Source organism: Corylus avellana, chromosome 2, assembly GCF_965113065.1.
Source record: "Corylus avellana chromosome 2, dhCorAvel1.hap1.2, whole genome shotgun sequence".
In the NCBI taxonomy this organism is placed as follows: Eukaryota; Viridiplantae; Streptophyta; class Magnoliopsida; order Fagales; family Betulaceae; genus Corylus; species Corylus avellana.
This window is the reverse complement of record NC_142491.1, coordinates 41420937-41444192: the sequence shown is the minus strand read 5'-3', so window position 1 is coordinate 41444192 and position 23256 is coordinate 41420937. Positions and strand designations below refer to the sequence as shown.

The window sequence follows — 23256 nt, the reverse complement described above, 5'->3', positions numbered from 1 at the left end:
TTTACAATTTTGTTGTAGCTAATTTTCGAGTTAATAACTTTTTCTGTATCTGAGTTTTGAGGTTTTTTAATTTTTTCCCATAGATTTTAAAATATGACTAATCTAGTACCTCAAATTTAAAAAAAGATCGAATCATCACCTCCAGTTTGAAAAATTATATGGAGGCGGTCAAATCACTCCCCAGCCACCCCCAGTTTGACCTTAGGGGTGGCCAAGGCCAGTCTGAGGGTGGCCGAGAATTTTTTAAACTGAAGGTGGTAATTCGGTCTTTTCTAAAATCTGAGGTATTAGATTAATCATATTTTAAAACCTAGGGAGAAAAATTAAAAAACCTCAAAATTCAAATACCAAAAAAGTTATTAATCCTTAATTTTATTCTTTTATCTATGTTCTTGTAGTTTTTGATCTACTTTCAAATACAATAGGATTAGCCGATCATATATTCCACTTTACCTTCAGTCAAAATTGATGGTTACTTTCATGATTGTATCCATTACTTTTCGTGCCAATGACCAGAAGTAAACAGTTCTACAAAGATAATCTCATGCTTGATTAATGTCTTACTTAATAATTACCTGATTATTTTTATTTATTTTTTATAATATTTATGAGCATTATATTTTTTGGTATATATGGAAGTGGACTTGAGGTCCATGTACGTCATATAAATTATTTTAGTGAAAAACAAATTTAAACAAATTAAACTTATGGAAGTGGACCAGAAGTGAAGTGTTTTTTTTTTTTTGGGAAAATACGTTTTACTCCCTGAATTATCAATTTATTTGTACTTTTAATCCTAATATTTAAAAAGTGACACTTTACTCCCCCTCAAACTTTCAAATTGTTGCAATTCGACCATTCTTTAAAAATTTAAAAATTAAAGGGTGGTTGGCCCTGGGGTGGCTTCGGCCACCCCAGACCAACCACCCCTTAATTTTTATTTTTTATTATTATTATTTTTAACTTGGGATGGAGGCATTTAAAAAAAAAAAAGGGTTATAATGGTCGAATTACAACAATTTAAAAGTTTTGAGGGGGGTAAAGTGTCACTTTTTAAACATTAGGGTTAAAAGTGCAAATGACTGGATATTTCAAGGGGTAAAGTGTATTTTCCCTTTTTGTTTTTTCTTTAATTCAGTTTATTAAACTAATATTGATTCTTAGAGTATGCCATTCATATAATCTGTTAATTAATTTTATTAAAAATGCATTTAAAAACACATAAATCTCAAAAAGCCACTCATAAATCTATGTAGAGTCCTTTTTTTTTAATTCAATATGGGAAAGGGAAATATGAAAGAGTCTTATGTGGTTAATTATGAGAAAAGATAAAACAAAGTAGGGGTCAAAGAGGCTCTCCTTTAAATAAAATAATAATGAAAAAAATCTAACAATGATCACGCTTGCCCAGATAAAGAAAAGTGATTAACGATTAGGGCCGGCCTCTCTAAGATCGGATCTCCGACTCTTTTTCAATTCCACCGATCACTTTTTCCTTGCAAAAGTTAACATCTTTTTTCTCTTTCACGCAACCTCAACACCAAAAATCCACATAATATTTTCAAACAGTCTTAATTCTCATTGGTCAATGGTCAAAGACAATTTTTTTTTTTTTTTTTTTTTTTTCTAATTGAGGCATAAATTATAAATATTTGTATTTTAATTGGCTAGGCTCATAGATTGAACAAACATAATCTGTAGGTTTGATCGGTCATGATTACCAAAGCATGAATCATTCAAAATGATTTTCAAACCATGCTTATCAATAGCTGATTATGATTGACCCACTAAGTATTGGAGCCACATTATTCTGTTCCACTATAATTTGTAAATTTTTTTAACCTCTATTTGAAATTTTGTTTATAATTGCAGCAAATAAAAAAAATTAAAAAAAAAAAAAAAAATTTGATGGGTTTATCATCATGACGTCAGCTATAAAACCACTTATCACGGCGGCCTCTATCTTGGCTGCGTTCCAAGATCTGCTAGGCATTCTAACATTTTTAAATTATTATTATTATTTTTTTAAATGATATGAACCCCACATTCATTTAAGAATATATATATAATGGATCAGATCATTTGAAAAAAGGAATTTAAAAAAAAAAAAAGTGTTGAGATATTTAGTATTATCCGTACCAATTATGCTAGGGTGATTATAGAAGATCTCGTTTTTATTATTTTTAGATTTTTCTTGTATTCTCTTATATTTACCTTTTGATGTAATGAAAAACTCATCTTGCCCATAAAAAGTAAAAGGTGAGTCAATATATATTTACCCTTTACTTACTCTAAACAACTCATTCCACTTTTACTACATTAATGCCAACAACGAAAAACATAGATTTTTTTTTTTTTTTTTTTTTTGTCTTTTCGATAGGAAGGAAACAAAAGGGGTCAAAGGGCACTTTTTCTTTTCGACAAAAGAGAAGGATAAACATAGATGCTTGATGGAAAAGAGAAAAGAATTTTTTTTTTTTTTTTTTTTTTCACTTTTACTTTTGTGGTTGGATGATATTAAATCCTTATATTTATGGAAACTTGTGTGTATTGTTACATATTTCAATAAGTGATCCTAATGCAAGTAACATGTAAACAACTTGGGTTGTAGGTTGTTCCATTGATAATAAATACATTCTGAGCTTTCGTTGGATTCGTTGGATGAAATGAAGATCTTCCAGGATTTTCCCAAGTCATTCCTTTCTTGCAATGAGTAGGCACTAAGCTTGGAACCCCCGCAATATTCCACATATATAGGCTTAATGGAACATCAGAGGAGAACGTACAAAAAAATTGAAAGGTGTTGTTCTACTAGAATCTAACAGTTATGTCGAAACATTCATCATATTCTGACGATCAAGGTCAATCATTTGGAAGATTGTTTGGTCGTGAAAGGTCTTTGCATAACATCCTTGGAGGAGGAAAAGGTAATCTTCTCCTTGTTACTTGATGCATTTCAGGAACAATAATTAACCATTGGATCATAATTTTGGTTAATATAACCATAAGTTCTTAAACATCATCTTCAATTTGCACCCTCCTGATATTTTTCTCACTGAATTCAATATTCCAAATCATACCCATTCCAAAATTTTGATTCACTATTTCAATAAACCGGTTCGCAATGTCCCATTGTTATAAATAGGCGCACCTTAGTATCTACGATAGCTTATACATTTTGTATTGGATTTTCATGTAAAATGACCAATCAAACCTCTAAAAAATATTTTCACCCCGTTCTCTAAATCAACCGCGTTTTGCATTAATTCATCTAGGTTTAACTACGGTGTTTACCCAAATATAGAGAAGCGTATGTTGTAGGTCATGAATAAGTTTTTAATTACTTTCTCTTTTTCTTCTTATCTTTCTTTCTTCGTTTCTTTCTCCATCTCTCCCTTTCTCTCTCCCCCTTTTATAAACAAATGAAAAGAAAATTATAAAAATATTATTTTAGTAAAATAGAGAAAGAATTTAGATTTATAAACAAATGAAAAGAAAATTAAAAAAATATTATTTTAGTAAAATAGAGAAAGAATTTAGATAAGTAGATACTGTAGATGTATGATGTTTTTGAAAAAGTGATTAGTTAAAATAGAAAAAGTAGTTTTTAATTAGTCATTTTAGATTAAAATTTAGATAAGCCATTCGGAATATCTCTTAACTATTACCTACTTTAGTACTTAAATGTCGCATTGGTTGGCCACATGGAATGTGTGGTCCAAATTGCTATCAATTCGGACAAAGAAAGAGAGGGAGGATGCAAGGCGTCGGGCAGATGGGTTCCATAGCCCCGTTCTCATTCCCTGCCCGAATTGGCTGCAATTCGGGCAAAGAATTGCAGCAAATCCTCATATGTTTCACTCTACATGCCATATCTATCAAAATTAATAACAATGATAATGGTAAGACCATAAGGAAGAGATCTGCTCATATTAAGTTGGGTTGATTTTGCAGTTGCTGACATACTTCTCTGGAAGAACACGAAATTATCAGCTGCAATCCTAGCTGGATTCACCACTATATGGCTTCTCTTTGAAGTTGCAGAGTACCAATTGGTGACTCTTCTTTGTCACCTACTCATCATCACAATGCTCATTATTTTCATTTGGTCTAAAGCCGCAGGATTGATCGATAGGTGATCACTAAAATGGGTTCTTAAATTTGTGTAGCATCCTCGACTAGTTTTTGCTGAAGCCTTCTTTTAAATTTTGTCATGTTTTCTCAGGAGTCCACCCAATATCCAAGAAATTAGACTTTCAGAATCGACATGTAGACACTTGTTTACAAATGTTAATTGGTTCTTGTTCAAATTCTACGAAATTTCAAGTGGAAAAGACTTGAAACACTTCTTTCTGGTATGTAAAGCTATGTTCCCTCCACAACTCCACTGTGCTAATCTCCATAGATTAATTGACATTGTTGAGTGCTTGATATACAGGCAGTCTCTTGTCTTTGGATGTTGTCAGTTGCCGGAACTTATTTCAGCTCTTTGAACCTTTCATATATTGGTAACATCTACACCTTTCTTACATTTGTGTTGTGTCTTTCTTGTTTGATCCTAACTGCTTATGCCTTTGTTTGTCTTTGCTGCTTTGAAGCCTTTCTCTGCATACAAACACTACCTGTTTTGTATGAGCGATATGAAAAGGAGGTGGATTATCTTGCTACCAAAGGGAACCAAGACGTGAAGAAATGGTACAGGAAATTTGATTCCAATGTTCTTAACAAGATTCCAAGGGGACCAGTTAAAGAAAAGAAATTCAAATAAGTATTGAAGCTGTGGGTTTGAAAATAATTTGTGGATAGGGTGTGAAAGTTCTTATGAAAATCATTATGTCTATAAATAACTTTATGTGATGCAAGGTTAATAAAAATCTAAACTACCTGTATGTGTTCAATAATGGTTTGCTTATGCACAAGAATGATCTCCTGCAACTAAGCATCATGGCCTTATAGCTAATGCTACTCTTCGCACCCATTTCATATCGACTAACGTGGAGTGTGTTAAGTGGCTTTCCTTTTGTTTTTTTAAGGTAGTATACCAATCTTGTTTGACTTCATGACAGATTGAATGATTAAAGGTGCCACACATGCAAAATGTAGCATTATGGAATCAACACTATAATATTCGAAAGATTTCGAGGATTAAAGGTACCTATACATGCAACCAACTAGAAATGTAGCATTGGAGAATCAACACTATAATAGTACATATTTTAGATGTTCAGAGATTGGAAACTCATAGTCATAGGCCACTGTTAAGGATTTCTTCTATTGTCCTGCTGCAAACATCAAACACAACCGCCCGCTGCTATGCAAACTATAAATGTCTCGAACAGCTGCAACCAGCTTCATCTTTGTAGGAGGGAGCCCTTCTGATCACTCTCTGATCTTTTTATTTACATGACTTGCTGGCAGAGTCAGTGATGAACCAGGTTGGTTACATTTCTACAGATATTTAAACATAATCAATATATAATTAACTTAAATCAAAAGCTTAAACAGGTAAAAATGATGAATTTAATCATTTAATTAATCTTGTAATATTGGTGTTATAAAAGAACACAGTTTTAGCCATAATAAATGATAAACTTCAGAGTGAGCTCAGGAAGAGCATACATCAGAAGTTGTTATCACCTACTTATGATCAAGTTTTAAATGAAAGTATGACATTTGCAAAACTTAGAAAATGTAGAGGTTGAAATGAACCTGGAAATTGTTGAGAGTACTTTGGGAGTTGGACTCCCCTTGGCTTGGATGGGGTAACCAATTCCCTGGTAAACTGTGGAGGCACAGTGGATGAGTTAGTGTTTGTAGGCAATGCTTGCGAGGCAATGAGAGGCACTTGCAATTGAGGGACTGGAAGAACTCTTGATCCAGAAATCAAATAAAATCCTGCAGCTGCTGAGTGTAATGGATGGAGATAAGGCAAGGAAGAGGGTATCATGGGAAGGCCTGTTGAGTAAGAGGTGCTAACCATTCCCATTCCAAATCCTGGCCTTGACAGCATATCCATATATTGTGAAAAATGGGGAATTTGTGTGCTTTGGATCCCAGCTGGTGACATGTATGGAACTTGGCACAGAGCTCCTCCACCCGTAGACATCATCTAGTTTTCAGGAACACAAAAAGAAGACAGTGCAGAAGCATGGCGAAAGAAATGCCTATCAACATCACACAAACACACACAGCGAGAGAGAGAGAGTACTTGAACATGAAGCTTTAAGGCTTTAAGATATTCTATGGCTTCATCCAGCATTGAGGCACTGTCTGACTGAAATTATATAAGTGCTATTGGTTGGTTGATTATTAAAAAGATTAAAAAAAAAAAAAAAAAAAAAAAAGTACAATACTTAGAAAACAATCTCAGTGAAAGGTGAAGTTATTGAAGAACATTTTTAAGCTGAAAGTACCTCTCAAATGCAATCTATTCTATAAGATACTTCAAAGGCTAATCTGACTTATGCATGAAACAACCTGAAGATGTATGGATAAACACTTATATGGCAGTTTGATGTCATTGAATACTTATTCAGTCCTCTTATGGGACGAAACCAATGCCCTAAGAAGGGTATAAAACTTGTAGCAAGAACACCACATTTCATCAGAACTTCTAGCCCATCAATATGGATTGTCCCCTATGTCCTCTGAACTAATTTATGAAAAAAAAATCAGCAGGAAAGTAAAATAACATTTCATTCCAGCCAGAATAAATTTTCATGTCTTAGATTGTATGATGTTTCCCCTACGATCAATCACTTAATGTAATTCATCTGATTTATTAATTTTAATTGGTGATACCATTTACCAAGGGCCCACTTGCATGGGCCTCCTTGGGTTTGACAAGGCTTGTTTACCCCTCGGTTTGGGCTGTGTCTATCGGCAGACAAGGACCAATTCTATAGAGTTAGCCCCCTCTTTCTTAAGGGGTCATCGACCGACGGCCCCAACCCGTCAAGTGCATTACAAAAAATTTGTACCTCTAACAACTACCTATTACGACAAACAATAGGACCACTCTAACAACTGCGTATAAATGAGAATATTTGTTGGCTATTGCCCGTGTCACAATAATTACATTTGCTACAGGCTTAGACAGGACAATCTGTACTAACAGGATGCTCCCCAATAGAATGGTGGCCCGTAACCTATGTTGCTATACCCCTCCCCCATCAATAAGAGTCTAGGTAAACTTCTAAGCCCTTATCACTTTCTTACTTTATATCCACCCCCAAAAATTTCTTACCGACTTTGGGATAAAAGTGTTCGTCGGTACATCCGGTGAGCAACGTCTATTGTTTTTTTTTTTTGTCTCACCTCAAGTCTCTTTGGCTGAACTATGGGTACACGGGTCAATTGTACTAACATTAATAATTCCAACCCACTCTTAATTACCTCGTGTATTTTGCAGTAGTTAACTATTATAGCAAAAGCAAGGAGGCAGAGTATACAACTGTCAGACTACAAAGTACAAAAGAGCCAGCATTAATTCCTCTTTAACTATTATACTAAGTTATGCATAATCTACGGTGAAGTTGATCAATTTGAACATTCCAATTCCCAGCTATCTTTATATTTTGAATTCTTCACCATTTGCAGTTACCAAATAACATTGACTCATGTATTCTGCAATCTGCACCTAATATTTGTACCAAATCAAAACTAAATATCATAGAGCAAGAAAAAGTAATCGATCGGGACCTTGTTACAGTTGGGTATCAGCTCCTGCAAAGCTCTCATCTTCCTCTTTATCCGGTCCCTACGCCTCTGTTCCAAACAAATACAATTTAGTTGATTGTAAAAAGTCAGACAAAAGGGCAGAGAACAGGACAGGATGTATTACATTAACACATTAAGAAAATAAAGTTTGGACTATGCTTTATCACCCTCTGAGACATATTATGTGTCGCAGCAGAACGTGTTCTTTTGGGCTGTTCATCTTGCTTTGTCTTCGTTTCTTCAATCCCCTAAAACAATATTGAGATGACAAAAAAGTACCCATGTTAGAAAATGTCATAGATATTAACGTACATGTCTACGTCAGTCCAAACATTTAATTTGTTCGTTTAATTAATTACTTGGTTTAATTTCCTTTTTCTCCCACTTGATTCCCCCTCATCCAAAACGAGTGCCTCAGTCGAAGCATTAGACGTGGCCTGCAGTGGTAATGTTGGATGAAGCTGATGAACATCAGGCAGAACCCCAAAAATGTCTGGAAAAATCTCTGCTTCAGAGGCACCAGTGCTGGAAAAAGGAGAAGCATTAAGCCAATGATTGGCCTCAAGTACACCAGGATCAGGAAGCTCTGACAAATCTCCATCATTTACAGAGGGATTCCTAAGATCACCCTCTGGGATTAATCGCCTCATGTTAAAGCTAAAGTGGAGTAATTGGGACTGGATTGTGGGTGGTGGTGTTGGTGGGCATGCAATAAATATATGGTTTCATTGAGACGCCCACGTCGGGAAACGGAAAAATAGCAAATTGTTCGGAAAAGACGGAGGATTTTGGCAGGTTGCCTTGAGCCTGAGGCATGTGTGGTGTATCAGTTACTTGTGTGCGTCATGTTCATCGTAATGGGTGAGACTTGTTGAACACCTGTCGATCCACCTCGGCGTCTGTGACTCGTGTCAGTACACGAAGGCTTCAGCTAGATCAGCGACATCAGGTTGATGATGTATGCATGCGTCATGAAAGCCTTTTTTTGTTGGCTTGTATATATATATATATATATAATCAATCAAATTGCATGCAGCTTGTGAATCTGTGATCATGTGGTGCAGCCCTGTGCCCTTGTCCCAAGACAATATTCCATCTTTTAGGGTAGCATCAAGTGTTTGTTTCCCAAACACCTGCCACTTTCTCCTTGCTTAAATTCTTACTAATTAGACGTTAATCTCTTAATTAAAATATGTTTGGCACGGAGAATGACTATTTCATTATAATTTTTTTTTTTTTTTTTTGAAATGAAAGCAGGTGGAATTAAATAGTCTTAGATAGTTATTTTTATGCCCCAAGAGAAAATGGTAATTCTAAGTGTTAAGAGTATAGGCATACTTAAAATATCAAAGCTATTTTATTCTATATTCTTTTTTTTGTTAATAAAAACTGTTCATTTTTCTTAATGAAATAGCCGGTCCGTACCAAACTTACCATTAATGATGAAATACATAAATTCTGTTCGGAATAACTTGTAGACAAAGCAAAATATATTATTTCAAAAATAATATCCAATTTATCAAGATATTTGAGTGACATTAATTTAGTATTTGACAACTCAATTACTGATTCGCCTTTATAAAAAAAAAAAATACATATAGAACACATGAAAAATCCTAGCCATCATGGTGTTTAGGTCCCAGCCAAAATGGCGGTTGATCGCCTCATCAACTAGTGCATTCTGTGTGACTATAGATCGCTTGATTTCCGATTAAGGGTTTGTTTTGAATCGCGGTTTCAACAAGTGCAATTTTAAAAATTGCATAATTGAAACTGTTACTTTTTAAAATTGCAAAGGCATTCGGTAAAACATGTTAAAATTTATTTTTTTTATCAAATATTTGTTATGCGAAATCGTGATTTTGATTTAAATTCACGTTTTTTCAAATAAGCACCCCTTAACCTGCTTCTAAAAATCGCATTTTTTTTTTCCTATTTTAGATTAAGTGCTTTTTAAATTACAATATCAAACGCTTTACGTTTTACAATATCTTTTAAAAACTCAAATTATTCTTATAAAATCGTAGTTTCAAACGCAATTCAAAACTCTCTAACTCTATAGATGAAACAAGGTGGAAGCTTGGTCGACTACAACATTGGCCGGCTCAACGGTTCCTAGTTTGTTGATCCAACAGGAATGCAGGTCTGTTCGATTGGGTCCAGCTTTTCCCTTTAATCACAACCGTTCCTTCACGAGCCTCATTGATGCTGCTAGCTAGGCCCACATAACCTTACTTATCCCGTGCTTCTGAATAAGCCGACAACCTTTCTACTTTCTACTTTTATTGCTTTCCAATAAAACTATAAATCGGTTCAATAATTTCATGGCACAAAGGTCGGAAAAGAACCACCATCAGATGGATAATTCTTAAACAAATTATCTTTCCGATGACCATTGAATCCAATATATATATATATAAACCAATTCTTGATACAGGTTTTGTGTCCATTTCATGTCAAAAATGGAAAGAGCTCATACTATTACAAGTAAACTGACTAATTAAATTGCCCCCTTCATCTATCTTTTGATTTTCAAAACTACAGAAGGGGTATTTGAAAATAGGGTTGATAAGTTTTTTTCTTTTTAAGATCCTTTTTACACATAAAAGAATAGAAATATATAATCATTTCCATGTATGTTTTTCATCTAACTTGTAGTTGACTTCAAGGAAAGAAGCAAACTGATACCAAAATGAAGCGTGACACTTCGCAATAATTCTGGATTCCTTTGTGAAAAAGAGGCTCCTCTTTCCCTCTCTCCTTACTTTTTAGTTTTTATATTTGTTTGTTTTCGTCAACAACGCTGGCTTTGAAAGGGATAAGGTTTTGGACGCCCAATACATTGTACTAACATGTATTCTACGTGGCAAAGTTTTCCCAAATATAATCACCGGTCAGCGGGTTGAATCCCCCCATCTTTTGTTTATATTAGTCTACAAGGCCCTCTATTGCTGCTGACCATTTCTACAGAGACACAGAGAGAGAGGTTGATGATGGTGAGGGAATGGAAGGAAGTGGTCGGAGGCGGCAACGGTGAAAGCTTAAGCAGTTTAGTTTTCATCTTCTGGGGTGCGTTGGTGATGCTTTCTCTTGTTACAGCTATCATCCTTGCCTGTGCAGATGGTGCATCCAAAGACAAAACCTCAGCAGGTCACGCCGGTGCCGGTTGTGGTGCATGTGGTGGAGGCTGCGGGGGTTGAATTCACTCATACCAGGCACAACAATCACTCTAATATCAGCGCCAAGTATTAATTGCTTCCCGCCTGCTTCTTTTAAAGCTCTTGTTTTGTAACCATCTCTAGTATAGAATTCTGGTAGACTTTAATGTAACAGTTACAATCTGTCCATTTTAGCAGTTTCTCTGTTTCTTGATTCAATGGCTTGTCTTGCAATATAGTTTCTACCAACTTTCTTTCGTATACAAATTGCACAAAGACTTCCATGAGATTTCAATGAGATCCTTATCTTCTTTCAATATTTCAAGTGGTCAACAGTTTGCCACATTTCCGCAAAGTGTTCCCATATTTTTACGTCAAAGTCCTAAATATCAAACCACATACTTCATTGAATATAAAAAAAAAATTAAAAAAAACCACCTTTTTCCATCCCCCATCCCAAATTGTCTTTTAGCACAGTGTCGTGACATTGACAACGTTGGCTTCTTTCCAAGATGAAGCTAGGCATCCTGTACTCGAGCAGTGAAACTTCCCTAATTTGCCCAAACCAACGTACATTGAATGGACTCGAGTGGATGTCACAATATAATATCACACTGGCTCAGAAGGTGAAAAAGAAACCACCCATTTCATTTTGTGATCCCTCTAACCATCCTCAACTCCACAAAGTTGATGGTTCCTCACCCTTTTCATTTCTGTCTTCTTTTTTTTGTGTAAGCAAATGTCTATCACCTAACACTCCGCAGAAGATGACAATTACCATGGGTTGGATTACAGTTTCAATCAGACATTGTTTGGATCAGAAGAAAATCCCAGCTCATTCTTCTCATCCTGATATGTTCAGTAGAGGACAATGTATTGGATATATACATTTTTTTTTTCTTTCTATGATTGATGATCAGATTCATCCATTAATGTGCGTATATAATCTTTTCAACATTGAAGATCGTTCGTGCCTGAAAGTTGTACGTAAAAGATTTAAATTCCAAGATTTTTCCTTATTTCAGTGGAAGATATATCCATGCGGAACCTCCCTGCTGGGATTGATATAAACATGTCTCTTAACTCCTCTGGAATGTCAAAATCTTCAAGAACCTGCAGAAGAGTTATACAATGGCATTTATACTTCTCCATGGAAATAAGATTGATTAGAAATGAGCGGGAGCCTTAACCAGCTTTTAATTTGGGAGACATACCTTGAAAGCACCATCTACATTACGACCAGCCACAAGGAAAGTGCATCCTGTATTTTTACATCCAATGAGTATCTCCAGCATCTTCTTATAGTCCCCATCATAGTATTTGGGCTGAAAAGGCAACAGATGATGATTTAAAATTATCTGGCATCTGATTTCTTCTATTTTTTGCACCCAAGATGAGTTCAGATTCTGGGTAGGTTGTTTTCTAGGCCTTCCTGTACTCAAAACCCCAGTCTACCTCTAAACGCAGGTTTCTAGAAAATCATAGCTTCATGGATATGCCAGAGACATGCTTCAATATATAACATACACTTTACTTCATTAAAATTGAAAGTAGCAATGATGATGATTTTATGAACAATATTATATGTAAGGCATGTCAGTTCAAAATTATCTTACATTGATTAGCCTCGTGGATATGCCAGAGACATGCTTCAATAACATGGATTCGGATCCCCTAAAATTCCTAGGGGAATTCTAGTTTCTAAAATTTCAGATCCAAGCCATCCATTTTCATCCAAGAGTTATTATCCTACCACGTGTCTCATTACTAATAAAATAATAATAAATTTTTAATGATATTAATAATCATCATTATTTTATTATTTTATTAGTAGTAGGATACGTGACAGAATAATGGCTCTTGAATGAAAATGAATGGATTGGATCTGAAATTTCAGAAACTGGAAGGGGATCCAAATCCCAATAACATACACTTTACTTCATTAAAATTGAAAGTAGCAATGATGATGATTTTATGAACAATATTATATGTGAGGCATGTCAGTTCAAAATTATCTTACATTGATTAGCCTCACTGCCGTATCAGCACCAATTACAAAACAACTGCCTGGAAAAAGTTCAGCTTTCTTATAAAAATAAGGCTGATTGGATATAATTACTGTCTTCCCTGTATTCAAAGAGACCAATCATTAATAAGTCCAGGTTATATATCATATAATGAGCAGCTACCTCCACCATAAATCAGGTTAACATAATAAATGTTTCCCACGTTAACCATACAAGTACTAACACAAGCTTGAACCACAGAGGCTATCACAAAGCTAAATCTTGGAGAACCTTAAAATTTAAGAATGAAGAGAGAGTGCAAATCGTATTCCCATAAGAGTGATAGGCCAAAATATAGACCCTTTATCAGTGCAGTGATACCTGTATTTTTTTATAAGGGAGACCTTTCACCATCCTAGTCGTTCATTATTACAAATATACAGAGGCAATGTCTTCGGGATGCCTGTTGGTTCTACATTGCATTAATGCAAATAGAAGATGCAGGGCAGGCTAAATCCTATTTTCTACAGTTACAGAGCATCAAAAGTCACACATAGACAGTCAGAGCAATAATAAACTAGTTTTGAGTGAATTAACGCTTTGATTTAGCAGTAATTACAAAATAAAATAAAAAAATGATAAGTAAAAAAAATTAGAGTCGCATAGCCAACTACATGGTAATTCTTTGGTTGGTTCTTCTCTTTTCCTCGTTGCCCCCACCCCCACGCAGGGGTTCCAAGCAGGATATAACAATATTTACCCAAAACTTAAGCAATGTCCAAAACAGCATAGATCATCATCAAATATGAAGGAATATGAAACCCATAAAACAATGTAGAGAATCAACCTCACCAACTTTTTCAAATTGCCTGACACGATCTTTGACTTGTGATACTGATAATGGAGGTTTGTCTGCATTAACTGCTGATATTTCAAAGCATGGATACCCGTCACCACAAATGCTGCATAAACAACAGAAAAAGTGATGAGAAGTGTTCCATATAAATTCTCATTGGCATTGGTGACATACACAGTATGCAGGTCCACATAAATGTTTAATCTCAGAAGCAACGTATTGAGGGCCTTCTGTTAGGAGAGCCATCTAACTTCATTCAAAATAAATTTATTTACCACATTCGTATTTTGATTTTGCATAGATCAACATATTTTGCATAACTTTTCTACAAGGTTTCTTATACACCTGTCCGATATTTAATCATTTTACTAAAATGAAAGATCAGGAAAAGAAAAGAAAAGAAAAAATGGTTATTAGCCAATTCAAGCAGTTGAGAGATAAGACTTGCTTCAATTTCTGAATTCGTTACTTAAGGTTCAAATTTTGCCATTTTCGTTTTCAATTTTTTCCACAAGAATGTTGTTGATGTGTTTAAAGAGGGGAAAGAAAAGGAATATGAAGATTCAGTGGACCATAATAAAAATGCTTTTTACACATTTTGCATGTATGATTGGTCTAGAGCCTGGAAACCAACCAAAAATATCAGAAAGAAATGTTAAGGACCATGCAAGCCACATCATCAGCAAGACCCCCTGAAGAAACAGAAAAGTATAACCACAACCCAATGAACCTGAAGAACATATTAAAAATGGACAGGGAGAAAGCGAATAAGAGTCTGAAATACTTTCAACTGCCCCAACTATAATCATAAAATTTGCAAATACTCACAAGCAAAACACAAAAGTTGGTGTGGAAGAGTGTACTTAGTTAAGGCTATGCTAAGGGCAGCTGAGACCCCACAAAAGGAAGAAACAGAGTAAAACAAGATGACCCAACCCTTTCCTAACCTCGAACAACATGAATATCCTATGTACTGTAAGAAAGAGCACAAAATGTGAAGGACAGATTTAGTTTCCTGTATCAGGAATGCGTATGCAACTTTCTGGAAACTTCCTAAAAGATGACAGTCCTATGAGATGATTCAAAAGTGACTCAAAACATTTAAGAATCACAGCTTCTAGAATATAGTTAATGTACCTAGCAGCAACTTCCAAGAGCTTGAGGTGCCCATCATGTAACGGATTAAAAGAACCAGATAGAATTATCTTCCTTTCAGCACTTGACATATCTGTGCCTACAAAATATTTACTAGATGATTGAGAGGAAAAAAAAAATGTGTTGTGGTAATTGAGGTTGATAGGAACCAAAGGTCAATACCACTTAAAAATGGGTAAATCTTAAAGCATATTTGCCCATTTATAAGTTGCTCTAATTCTTGATCCTCATTGAATTGCTTTCCACATTCATCAGATACATCTGATTCTGTCAAGCCTGAATCAAATGTTGCTGGAACCATGCATGCATTTGCAATTGCCTGAAACCAAAAAATAAGAGGCTAATTAAAATGCTAGAGGAAGTGGGTTACAACATAAGAAACAGATTGAAAGTATTAGATCAAGCATGTCATGTTTGGCAAAGACATTCAAATGTAACAAAGGGAACACATTCTTTTGCCAGATAATCCTTCTCTACTTATTATGAGATCTCGAGAATTCTTAACAGGGAATAGCATTTTCAGCGAAATAGAAGCAATCAGCTCTTCTCAGAAATTAAAATTAATTGTTAACATTATTATTATTATTTTTTTGATAAGTAAATCGTTAACATTATTCAACATGTACCTGAAGTACAATATGACTTGAAACCTTGTCTTCTTGCTCTCTTGTGCGCAAACCCTACATTAGTCAAGTAACAGACCTAAATACATTTTGCACTGCTTACTATTAAACAAAACCAAAATAAGTCCCATAAACTACCTTTGACAGTGTAACTGTAGATACCCAAAGCCGGTCAGCTGTCCTTGTTGACAAGTAAAACCTGAAAATGATGATGAAACAAAAAGCTGAGCTGAGCCAAGTTGAAAAGAAAAAAAAAATGCTCAATCAGGACGAACCTCGCAAAAGAACATGTTACAGACTACAAGATCCAGAATTTTGCTACACTTAGAATAACAGTCATTCACTAATGTCACTTAAATTGCAATCAATAGTAGAGAGGATCCTTGTCAGTGCCTAAACATTGGGATGATGTGCAGAAATGGACAAAAAAGAGAAACATCAACTATATTCATTTGAGTACTTTGTAAACAGAAAGTGGGAAGGGTTCTATGAAAGGCATAATGTGTATCATATAGGTAGATGGAGATCCATAATAAAAAAATAAAAAAAAAGTATAATGATATATTCATATCAATCAGTTGGACCCACAAGGCAATAAATAAATTATAAGTGAAGACCACTCTCTCATCGGCCAGAGTTCTACGATGTTACTAAAATCCATGAATGCATTAGGTTACCAATTTGTTTGAAGAACAAGAAATGTAACTCCATTACTATAAAGACAAAGCTTACTTATAAAATGAAATTGGTGTCCGTGTGTGTCCATGAAAAGTATCTTGTTGATACTGAAAATTTGATAAAAGATACCTGTGGTCCCCAAGTTTAGGGTGTGTGCTAGCCAAAGAACCAGTAAAACCCACACCAAGAACTGGAGAACCTATTGAATGGACAAATAGCAGCCGCATAAGGTCACAACACAAAAGTTGGATTTCGAAAATATATCTATTACACCAAATACGCTTGTTTATGAGTACACAAAAATACTTCCATACTCCTAGCAAGGTTGTTAAACAATTAGAATTAAACTGATAGTGTCGTTGTGTAGCTTGCAAGCGATTCTAGCAATAGTCACAGTTAGGCCAATGAGTTTTAAATGGGGAAAAATGAGTAAGATACTAAGTATGTGGAAGCAACATGGGCGCACAGATTGTGAAATTTGAGAATTTAACTTGAAACAGCAATCCAGCATAAAGATTATGTGAAAGTCAATCAAAGTACTAAGGGTACAGGTATTGTCGAAATATCTTAATTATAAAACCACACTGGCTTGAAAGAAAAACAAAATTCCAAGACTTTCAAAGCTTTGCACAACCGGGATCATCAATCAATATCGCAGCAATACTTGTGCAATAATAATAATCCGGTTTTCTGGTTGCAGCATCATGTATTCGAGATCATTTAATGAAACATTACAGTTTTAATTGCTGAATTTCTTCTTTTCCACTTTTCCCAAACCACACAATTAATCAGATTCAGACAGACTGAAGTTCTTCATCAACACAATTAAGGACTACAAAAATTGACAAGCGACAATTATTAGCAGTAGAGCATAAGCAATGCAGTAGTAAGCTCTACGTAGCAATGCAGTAGCTGCTTTCCTGCCTTAAAAGTTTGAACAATCTTTACTATATAGAAACTTTTAGTTGTTGGAGCAATGCACAAATGGGAACACCGATTAGTATAACTGTCATTTCTTTCAGGAAAGTGAAAATATTATTGAAAACCATCACTGGTTCCTTATCTCAAATAATGCTTCACCTGTGCTAGAGAGCTTGAGCGCCCGATTATAAGCCGACAAAGCCATTTCCTCTGCGGTTTGTCGGCTACAAAACTTGGCCGGAATCTACAACAACATTTGGAAACAAAAAATAACAATTCAAAACGTCGTAATTTTGAATGAGAAATCCAATATTAAAATCCGGAAATAACAGACAAATAAAAGAACCTTGCCGAGGAGCTGGATCATTGACATTCTAGAATAAGGGACCACGGCTTCAAGGACCGTATTCGAAGCTCCAGGCACCGATAGAAGCAACCCTAGAGCCTGACCGCATATTATATTAATCAGTTAGTTAATTAATTAATTAAAAGCCATTCATGACATTCAAGGAGCATAACATAAAGAGAGAGAGAGAGAGAGAAGACCTGAGAGGCTCCGCCGGAGAGATAGAGAACTGCTTGAGTGGGACTTGAGTGGATGGCTTCCAAGACACCTCGGATGCAAGCGTCCGTCATTATCGTCTCGTCCTTGTTCTGTGATCAAACTTTGTTCGGCCTGCTGGATTTATTGGCTCAATTGGCTGGGACCGTTCAACGTTGTCGTTCGATTCCATGGAGGAGCTCAGACAACTAACGAGCGTCACTTGAACGCACGGTATCCAGCGGGACGGCCAGATGGCCTATTCGCATTGGACACCCAAAATTGGGCTACCCATAAACCCACCAAACTGACCGAAGTGTAGGCGAAGTGCTAAGCAATTGTGCAGGCCCAAGACCATATTTAATAGGCCTAAATGGGCGGGCCATGTGAAGGCCCATTTTATAAGCAATGTTACACGGATCATAAATTCTTAGGATTTTTTGTGATATATATATATATATATACTCAAATTTCAAATCATTATCTTATTTTACAGTATTTTAAAAGTGATAGATGTTGATATAACAAAATCTAAACTATTTAATTTCAAAATATACATAAAATATGCTAAAAATTCTTGATTTACTAGTTTAAATTAAAAGTATTAAACAGTCCAAAATGTGCATAGAAACACAAATACAGCCATGAGTCCATGACCCATTGACCAACACTAACACTAGTCACTAGTAATTGACAACTAATCACACTGTTTTTGTACCCTTGTCTATCTTATCCTTGCTCTAAATATTCTCCGGATTGATTGTGAGTTTGACCCGTTTGTTTTCATCTTTTTTGCTTTTACTCGAATGAAATCGTTTGCAATATTCCACACCTTTTCTTGTTCGTCGTCTTTTTTTTTTTTTCTTTCTTCTTTTTCTTTGATGGTATAGTGGCTTTTATTATAGTCCTTAAACGCTTTATTATTCCCTCCAGTACACAGAATCACACTTCTTTCCAAAAATATGGTCACCGGGGCGGTCATGTGCACCGCCTCATCCGCGATGTGCGGATAAGCTGTCCAAGTAAGGTGTTAAAACAATTTAGCTATGAAGCCGCCTCTAATTATGCAAAAAATCGTAATAGAAATAATTTATTTTACTATTATAATTTTTATTTTAGTGCACTTAATAATTTATATGGTGTCACGATAGTTACATCATTCTTAAAGTTGGAGCGATCAGAAGTTGTTAGACCACCTCTGACATGCGATTTGGTGGCTGTGATCACCACATGGTCCGGTCCATTGGCCTTTAAATCTAATAAATGTAGCATTTTCTCAATTTTATTACGTTTTCTTACAAATTGATGTGGTATTACCATGTCAGCCATACAACCTTAATCAAACCATTTCTTTCATATAATTGCCTTTATCCATCCCACCGCCTCAATTTGCCTCTTTTGTTGTTGCCTTCGCAATTGCATTAATGATGTCAACCACCTCGTTTTCTCTTGCTTCAACGGAGGAGTAAGAGTCAGAGCTTGATCGTGGTTCTCTATAAAAGGAGACCCACAATCAGCCAAATGGGTGTTTTGTTCATCACTCTCATTATGGGGGTGATGTGGTTAACATGGAGTGGGGCTTAAGTGGTTGATGTAGATCAAAGTCAATTTACAAGTGAGCTGTCGCAAAATTGATACTACCCAAGTATTTTCCAAAAAGTAGTATAAATCGGCCTAGTTTCTTAGAAAATTGAAAAAAGTTAAGATGTAAAACAAAATCACATATACAGATAGTAAAACGTGACATGTCCTAAAATGAACATAGAAAAACTGCAGCCACTTCCTCCTTTACCATGAATGAGACTATCAAAGCAGAAGTAGCATTTAAAATTTGGGGATAAAACTAAAAAAATAAAAAATTTGGAGAATAAAATTTTAATTTTAAAAAAATTATAACAGCATTTTTTAAAAGTTTTAGAAAAACATGGGAACTTGGGGCCTAAAGCCACAAGCTCCTACGTAGTTTCACCCATGGAGTAGGGGACCTAGGGGTGTTCAAGTAGTTATAACTGGCGATTATTAGCTATAACTGCTAATGGCGGTTAATCGCAACCGCCTTGTACCGTTATCGTTTTTTAATAAGGCGGTTAGCGGTTATTCAATTCAATAATTGGTGATTTTATAATCTTTTTTTTTATATGAATTTTTTAAGTGTTTTGAGCCTTTAATTAAACTATTTTTTAGGCTTATTTTAAAAACCGCTTAATAAACCCTTACCAAAGCTGTTAGCTATTAGTAATTAATGGTTAGGGGTCATAAGCTGTTAGCGAGATAATTATAACCGTCCCGTTTGAACAGTCCTTGAGACTATAATTGGTGGCTCCATGCCATAAAGGAACAAATAACATCATAATCCATATATTCCCTTTTATTCGTTTGCATAAGAAATCTTGTACATCCTAAAGTTCCTTCTCTTAACCTGCAAATGCAATGACCAACTGGTGTATGAGCTCAAAATAGAACGCCACTTAACACTGCTCTAATTTCTAAGACATCCGGAGTAATTCACGGGGGAATAAAGAAAACAAAAAAAAAAAAAAAAAAGGATTATTCCAAAAAAAAAATATAGACAAATGGCTTGGGTAAAGGAGAACATCATAGGGAGAAAATGAGTGAGTGCAACCGACAAATATTCTTTTGTACAGGTGTTAATCTGTGTACAGTTATGAGTGATACTAATCACTGTTGTGTTCTGTAACACGGGCAGATGGGCGGGCAGCCCAAAAGCTGTCTTCGTTAAAGGGGAAAGGGGAAAGGGGAAAAGCAAGGTTTTTAAGTAATATTTTTGTTTGCTGTAAAGCGTGGAGTAGGCTTGCCTATGTTGGAACCATGTTTCATTTTGTCACGCTCGCTCCAGTTCCTGTCCTCTATAGCCATCTACACAACATGGGGCATGGCCCATGTTTTAGCCTCATGTTCAAAGTATAGGCATGGACATAATTGGCCTCCACTTATTGTCACATTCCCCAAAACCCCACCCCCACCCATCTCCAATCACCGTCCTCTCCCTCCAATCAGTATGATAGTGAGATCAGAATATGAACGTTGGGACATGATTCAAACTAGAGTTATGGGGCTCGTTCTGGGGTTGTTAGGAGACTCGTACTACAACATAAGTTTCTCTAAATTTCAATAGACTAATGCTATATATTATACTTTCATATTTTATTGAACCAATTTAATAGCATTCATTTGCTCTTAAATTTTTCTTTTTTTTAAATGAGGGTTGATTCAAGAACTGATAAACACTGTTACTAACCCAACGAGTTGAAATTGGATGTACAACTTTAGCTATGTTCAAATCATCCTACTTCGTCTACCGTTGATAAACTTCTTTTAAAATCTTCCACCGATAGAAAGGAACCAAAATAAAAAATCAAATTATGGTAATCAAGTTTTATGAAAAAATAATGTTACTCTTTACATTTATTTATCACGTTAGCTGTGTGCTAATTTAACGTGTTTTAAGTGAGATTTAATGTGAATTGTTTAAACAAATAAAATAAAAATTAGTTAAAACACGTGTTACTCTTTATGTGTAGTAAGATAAAACAACTGATAATTTAGTTGTATGTTCTCGATGATGGTACCCAAAAGCCAAAATGACAGCGAAGGGCACTCTAATCTAGCATGATTATTTATCTATGGATGCATTATTTTAGCATCACTCTATAGTCTCTACCAATTACCCAGGACTAATTATTTACTAATTACCCATGCTAAACTCGAGACCAGACCACAGCAACGTGAGGGCTGTCCTCGTGCACAACTTTGGGGCACACCCAACTTCCCAACACTTTCTTAATTTACATTAAGCACCTCGAAAACTAAATGTTTCTCTTTTATATCCCTAAATATAACAGGCCATAGTGGGGTTCACACTTCACCGTTCACCACTGACAAACGGCTACTTCAAGAGGCTCATGTGCAATTAAGTGCCAATTTCTCGTTACGTTCTCCATATCTCACGAGCTTTTCAATTAACTTTCGATAGCTATAGTTGTGCCGTACTGGTGGACCCACTTGGAAGGAAAGATCAGGACCATTAATATTATATGATCTGTTTGATTTTTATGGTCAATTCTGGCAAGTTGGTACAGTGAGACGTGGACAATTCAAGGCAATGTTACGGCCTCAAATTAATATTATTGTTTTTGTAATGAATAAAAATATGGTCATCGTTTGGGGCACAAAGTGACCACAATCATACCATGTCTCCCTAACGGTCCATATGCAAATGAGGTTAATCATGACTGTCCAACGCATTGACTTGGGTATCTTCCACTGTGGGCCGTCCGATCATTTCCATTCATTAAAGAGAACATTTTTTTATTTATTTTCCATCTCATATTAAGGACTTAATTACTCCACGCCAAATTTCAGCTTTCTCTTGCCTAAATAATTTAATCTTTTGTCTTTCCAAATGACCCCTCCTCTTAACCTAACCTTATTTTTATTTCAAATATGTTTGATAATGCTCTTAAAAAGTTTTTTTTTTTTTTTAAATGGTTATAACTTGTGCTTTATAATAATTTTGAAAAGTGTTTTTTTCTATAATGTTTGATGATAGTTTTTTTTTTTTTTTTAAGAAGTGTTTAGATTTTGTATACTCAATATTAATGTTTTTTTTTTAAAAAAAAAAAAAAAAGAAGTGTTTAGATTTTGTATACTCAATATTAATGTTCTTTTCCAAGAGAAAGATTGCTCAATATTGATTTTTTTTTTTTAATGAATTATCTCTTCATTAATATAACAATCAAATTGGCAAAATGCTCATACAATGACAAAGATATAATTTGAAATTTTCATAACTCCAACATTATCTATGACATACGGACTATTATAAGATAATATCTATGAAAAGTCATTGTTTCAATCAGTTTCAGATCTACAGCAAATTCCTGAGAATCACGTGTCTATCCGCTGCCAGGTTCTTGATTCCCTTCTTTTTCTTTTTTTTTTAATCTCCGCTGCTAGTGTTTTATCAATCGCAATCCCCTCCACTACCTTTACCATAGTGACAATTATTTTTTTTATGCTTGATAACTCCTCCGTCATCCGTCTATTACTCCTAGAAAAAGAACCATAAGGAAACAAAAGATCAATCGGAAACCAATTCCGTTATTCTTAAGGATTCGTGAAAACAAAACTTGAAAAAATAAAATAAAATTTCACCCCATAGATCGCTACTAAAAGTATAACTAGAGAGAATACATTCTTATTTAAAAACAATGAAAATATAATAACAAAAACTCAACACACCCACATGAGTTTCACGCGCCATCTCCGGCCAGCCACACGCCGCTAAAAAGCACCCCAAAGACCCTTGAGGCCTTGACACACGCATCCGGATCAATCTCTGATGAAGGCAGAAAAAATGAGGGAGAATGGGGAAAGAAAAAGAGGGCGGAGAGGAAGGAGTCATAACTCCCTCCCCCCACTCTACTCAATATTGATGTTAGACATGCCATAAAAGAAAGGGAGAAAAATTAATATTAGATATTATATTTTTATTTTATAATTGTTCAATAATATTGAGGCGGCATTCTAAAATCAATTATTTGATTTTTTTTATTTAATTATGATAATTCAAAGGTTA

At 35.1% G+C, this 23256-nt stretch overlaps 3 protein-coding genes across 3 annotated transcripts; 1 reads left to right on the top strand and 2 right to left on the bottom strand.

Annotated features, from left to right (window-relative positions):
• Positions 1-2807: 2807 nt before the first annotated feature.
• On the top strand, positions 2808-4858 carry LOC132167841 (Reticulon family protein). The gene is made up of 5 exons (XM_059578874.1): positions 2808-2927; positions 3955-4135; positions 4226-4355; positions 4439-4508; positions 4599-4858. Exons 1-5 carry the CDS (start codon positions 2828-2830, stop codon positions 4766-4768), a joined length of 651 nt encoding a protein of 216 aa, XP_059434857.1. The 5' UTR covers positions 2808-2827; the 3' UTR covers positions 4769-4858.
• A 246-nt stretch (positions 4859-5104) lies between these two features.
• On the bottom strand, positions 5105-8369 carry LOC132174179 (transcription factor PHYTOCHROME INTERACTING FACTOR-LIKE 15). Its single transcript, XM_059585896.2, has 6 exons — positions 8079-8369; positions 7887-7967; positions 7702-7767; positions 6209-6274; positions 5710-6109; positions 5105-5448 (listed from the first exon to the last, which is right to left on the bottom strand). The coding sequence occupies exons 1-6, from the start codon at positions 8367-8369 to the stop codon at positions 5441-5443; spliced, it is 912 nt and encodes a 303-aa protein (XP_059441879.2). The 3' UTR covers positions 5105-5440.
• Positions 8370-11303: 2934 nt separating this feature from the next.
• On the bottom strand, positions 11304-17860 carry LOC132167584 (Nucleotidylyl transferase superfamily protein). Its single transcript, XM_059578594.2, has 12 exons — positions 17663-17860; positions 17463-17561; positions 17276-17360; positions 16325-16394; positions 15656-15716; positions 15521-15574; positions 15057-15213; positions 14877-14973; positions 13736-13845; positions 12898-13004; positions 12092-12202; positions 11304-11990 (listed from the first exon to the last, which is right to left on the bottom strand). The coding sequence occupies exons 1-12, from the start codon at positions 17750-17752 to the stop codon at positions 11874-11876; spliced, it is 1158 nt and encodes a 385-aa protein (XP_059434577.2). The 5' UTR covers positions 17753-17860; the 3' UTR covers positions 11304-11873.
• Between the last annotated feature and the right edge of the window lie 5396 nt (positions 17861-23256).

Coding starts and splice junctions, on each gene's coding strand:
- LOC132167841 (XM_059578874.1), top strand. CDS start 2,828: ATGTCGAAACATTCATCATATTCTGACGATCAAGGTCAATCATTTGGA. Junction 2,928..3,954: donor CATCCTTGGAGGAGGAAAAG/GTAATCTTCTCC, acceptor TTGATTTTGCAG/TTGCTGACATACTTCTCTGG. Junction 4,356..4,438: donor ACTTGAAACACTTCTTTCTG/GTATGTAAAGCT, acceptor CTTGATATACAG/GCAGTCTCTTGTCTTTGGAT.
- LOC132174179 (XM_059585896.2), bottom strand. CDS start 8,369: ATGAGGCGATTAATCCCAGAGGGTGATCTTAGGAATCCCTCTGTAAAT. Junction 7,968..8,078: donor GAAAAAGGAAATTAAACCAA/GTAATTAATTAA, acceptor ATATTGTTTTAG/GGGATTGAAGAAACGAAGAC. Junction 6,110..6,208: donor CCTTAAAGCTTCATGTTCAA/GTACTCTCTCTC, acceptor CCTGAAAACTAG/ATGATGTCTACGGGTGGAGG.
- LOC132167584 (XM_059578594.2), bottom strand. CDS start 17,752: ATGACGGACGCTTGCATCCGAGGTGTCTTGGAAGCCATCCACTCAAGT. Junction 15,214..15,520: donor CAAGTCATATTGTACTTCAG/GTACATGTTGAA, acceptor TTTTGGTTTCAG/GCAATTGCAAATGCATGCAT. Junction 13,846..14,876: donor CTCTTGGAAGTTGCTGCTAG/GTACATTAACTA, acceptor TTGTTTATGCAG/CATTTGTGGTGACGGGTATC.